We start from the raw sequence: 3,224 nt of genomic DNA, 5'->3' as shown, positions 1-3,224 counted from the left end.
TGGACTGTGCTGTCTCCCCTTCGGGGTTTTAAGTAGATGGCCCACTTCCGTGGTCTGGGCTATCTTCAGCCTTACCTGAGTGAACTGCTATTCGAGGATAGCTGTGTCCAGCCCTCTTGTGTTATGGCCACAGCTTACATCAGGCTTTGATCTTGTGTTCACTCTTAGCGAATCATTTACTGATGGCCCGGATCTCCCTCTTGTGAGCTCCTGGTCAATAACAAGGTGCTTCGCTAGCCTACTGTGGGACTGACACGGATTGAGGACCTCCTTAGTATAGCCATCTGAGGGTGGTTAAAATGCTATCTCCCCTGCTAGGGTTGTAAGTAGATAGCCCACGCTCTGTGGTCTGGGCAGCTCTGCAGGAAGGCTATCTAGGCTAGCTGTGTATTGTCTACTGTGGGACCGACACGGATTGGGGACCTCCTTAATATAGCCATCTAAGGGTGGTTATATTCCAGCCATTGTTTTGGCAGGACGGGCTTACTTGAATACAGCTATCTGTGGCTAGCTGTGTTCTACTGCAATTGCGGTGAGCCCTCTCATGGAGTGGTCCCCTTTCCTAGAGCCTAGCTATGTGTTAGCTCAGTGATTGCTCCCCTGCGTAGGGTTTTAAATAGCGGTCTTTTGCGCCATACCTAGACAGTGTTGTCTCCCCTCTTTGGGTCATAAGTAGACAGCCCACTCTTGTGGTCTGGGTAGTTTTCAGTCGGTCCCACTTCTGGTAGCCCTTCCTAGGTACATAGCTATCTGAGGATATCTATGTAACCGATCAGTGACTGCTCCCCTTCTTAGGGTCTTTAAGTAGCGGTCTCTTTGAGCCCTTGCCTAGACAGTGCTATCTCCCCTGCTAGGGTAGTAAGTAGATAGCCCACTCTCTGTGGTCTGAGCAGCTCTGTAGAAAGGCTATCTAGGCTCTGACATGGACTGGGGACTTCCTTAGTATAGCCATCTGAGGGTGGTTATATTCCAGCCATTGGTATGGCGGGACGGGCTTACCTGAGTACAGCTATCTGACCCTAGCTGTGTTCTACTGCGGTTGCGGTAAGCCCTCTAATGGAATGGTCTCCTTTCCTTGAGCCTAGCTATCTGTGGATAGCTATGTGCTAGCTCAGTGATTGCTCTCCTTTTTAGTGTTTTATTTAGCATTCTTTTGAGCTATTACCTAGACAGTGCTGTCTCCCCTCTTTGGGTTGTAAGTAGACAGCCCACTCTTGTGGTCTGGGTAGTTTCAGTCTGGTAGCCCTTCCTGGGTACATAGTGATCTGAGGATAGCTATGTGCTAGCTCAGTGATTGCTCCCCTGCTTAGGGTTTTTTGTAGCAGTCTCTTGAGCCCTTACCTAGACAGTGCTATCTCCCCTGCTAGGGTATTAAGTAGATATCCCACTCTCTGTGGTCTGGGCAGCTCTGTAGGAAGGCTATCTCGGTTATGTTATTCTGGTACACAAGCCTTCATAAGACCTTAGGGACATAGCTATCTGAGGATAGCCGTGTTCTAGCTTAGCAGCTACTCTCTTTACCTGCGATTTATGAACCGATCTCTAGCTCCTCTAGAGGCTTCCTAGTTAGCCTCTTCAGTGGTCTTGTGTATCCAGGCTAGTTCTGCTCACATAGCATAACTATCTGAGGATAGCTGTGCTCTTAACTTGGGTGGGATGTTCCCCTTGATCTATTCGGGTTCCCCCGTTTCTGCCAAGTTGCGTGAGCGGCCCGTGGCATGTCCATGGCCCCTTTCTAAGGAAAGGCTTGGTGTATGTTTGTTGTTTCTTTGGTGCGCTCCGACCAGGTGGACAGGCATGCGCCTCGGCACGGTGTGGTTGGATTTCGTTCCCCATTGTGCCCGCGCAGCGTTTAGTTCCATAGAAGGGGAACGTCTCAGGATACGCATGTAACCATGGTTCCCCGAGAGGAAACGAGACGCTACGCCCCCTTGCCATGCCTTCGGCCTGCCTGTCTACGTCTCCTTCAGACAGCTAAGTGGATGACGTATTCAGCAGGTGCCCTTTTATACTTCCAGCACCCTGCCTATGACGTCATGGGCCATGTGGGCCAATAGATTGGCGTGGTTTTCCACATGCTTCTGACACCGGTTATGCAGGCTGCATTCCCCATTGTGCCCCCTAGGGGGCGCAGCGTCTCATTCCCTCTCGGGGAACCATGGTTACATGCGTAACCAGAGACGTTATTTATTTATTTTTTATTAAACTACGATAGTATTTATCAATATTTTAAATACTTTTTCCCCTCAGTTTTTATTTCAACTCAAGGTTTTTTTTGTGTGTTTTGTCATAATTATTAGTTTATTTCCTTTTATTTCAAATACCATTCATTTTATTTCAAGTAATGAAAATGTTTGTTTTTAGTTTTCTATTATAGTATTTATTCACATTTTAAATGTTTTTATTTTTTACGTAATATTTACATTTTAAATTTTTTAAATGTAATTTTTATTAGTTTTCGCCTTTTAAAATGGTTTATTTTAATTTTTTTAATTAATTTAAATTTTTATTTTAGTAACAAACTGAATCAAATAAAAATAAAAACCAAATAGATTATAAAATCTATCAACTAAATATGAAAGTTGTGTCATCTAATATTTATAATTTTTCAGTTTTATTCAAAGAATTATTAATAAACTGTAATTGTAGTTGTGTCAGGGTTTAGTTGCTAAAGCGGAGCTTCTCTTACCATGTTGAGCTCCTCAAACTTGGCGCGGGTCAGCGTCTCGGAGAAGTCTTCACCCTCGAAGAAGGACTCGATCTCTATGCGGGCCTGATGCTGGGCAGACAGCGCTCTCTTGGCCTTCTCCACCTCACGACGCAGCTTCTGCACGGCGCGGTTGTCCTTGCGCACGTCCTTACCGGTCTTCTTCTTGTAGAGCTTGATGAAGTGCTCCATGACGCGCTGATCGAAGTCTTCGCCGCCAAGGTGAGTGTCTCCATTGGTGGCCACCACCTCGAAGACGCCGTTATCGATGGTTAGTAGGGAAACGTCAAAGGTGCCGCCGCCGAGATCAAACACCAGGATGTTTTTCTCACCGTCCCTCTTGTCCAGACCGTAAGCAATGGCGGCAGCGGTTCTGTGGAGAGCAAGTTGTTCAACAGGGTTATTATTATTATCAATTAAATCCATTAAAAAAATAAAAATTATATTTTTTCCCCCAAGTTAATGTTCATTTTATTTCAAGTAACAATACTTTATATATATAAAAAAAAAAAAATAA

The 3,224-nt window shown here is 45.2% G+C and overlaps 1 protein-coding gene across 1 annotated transcript in view; it reads right to left on the bottom strand.

Annotated features, from left to right (window-relative positions):
• Nucleotides 1-3,224, bottom strand: part of LOC107734417 (78 kDa glucose-regulated protein-like) — a 10,091-nt gene that overhangs the window by 3,646 nt on the left and 3,221 nt on the right. Inside the window, exon 6 of the mRNA XM_016546369.1 lies at nucleotides 2,690-3,080. Coding sequence (XP_016401855.1) covers nucleotides 2,690-3,080 — 391 coding nt within the window. The remainder of the gene's footprint in view (nucleotides 1-2,689; nucleotides 3,081-3,224) is intronic.

This window comes from Sinocyclocheilus rhinocerous, unplaced genomic scaffold (assembly GCF_001515625.1).
Source record: "Sinocyclocheilus rhinocerous isolate Xijiao unplaced genomic scaffold, SAMN03320098_v1.1 scaffold1632, whole genome shotgun sequence".
Lineage (NCBI taxonomy): Eukaryota > Metazoa > Chordata > Actinopteri > Cypriniformes > Cyprinidae > Sinocyclocheilus > Sinocyclocheilus rhinocerous.
Note: the sequence above shows the minus strand (reverse complement) of the source record. Positions and strands in the feature narration are given on the sequence as shown.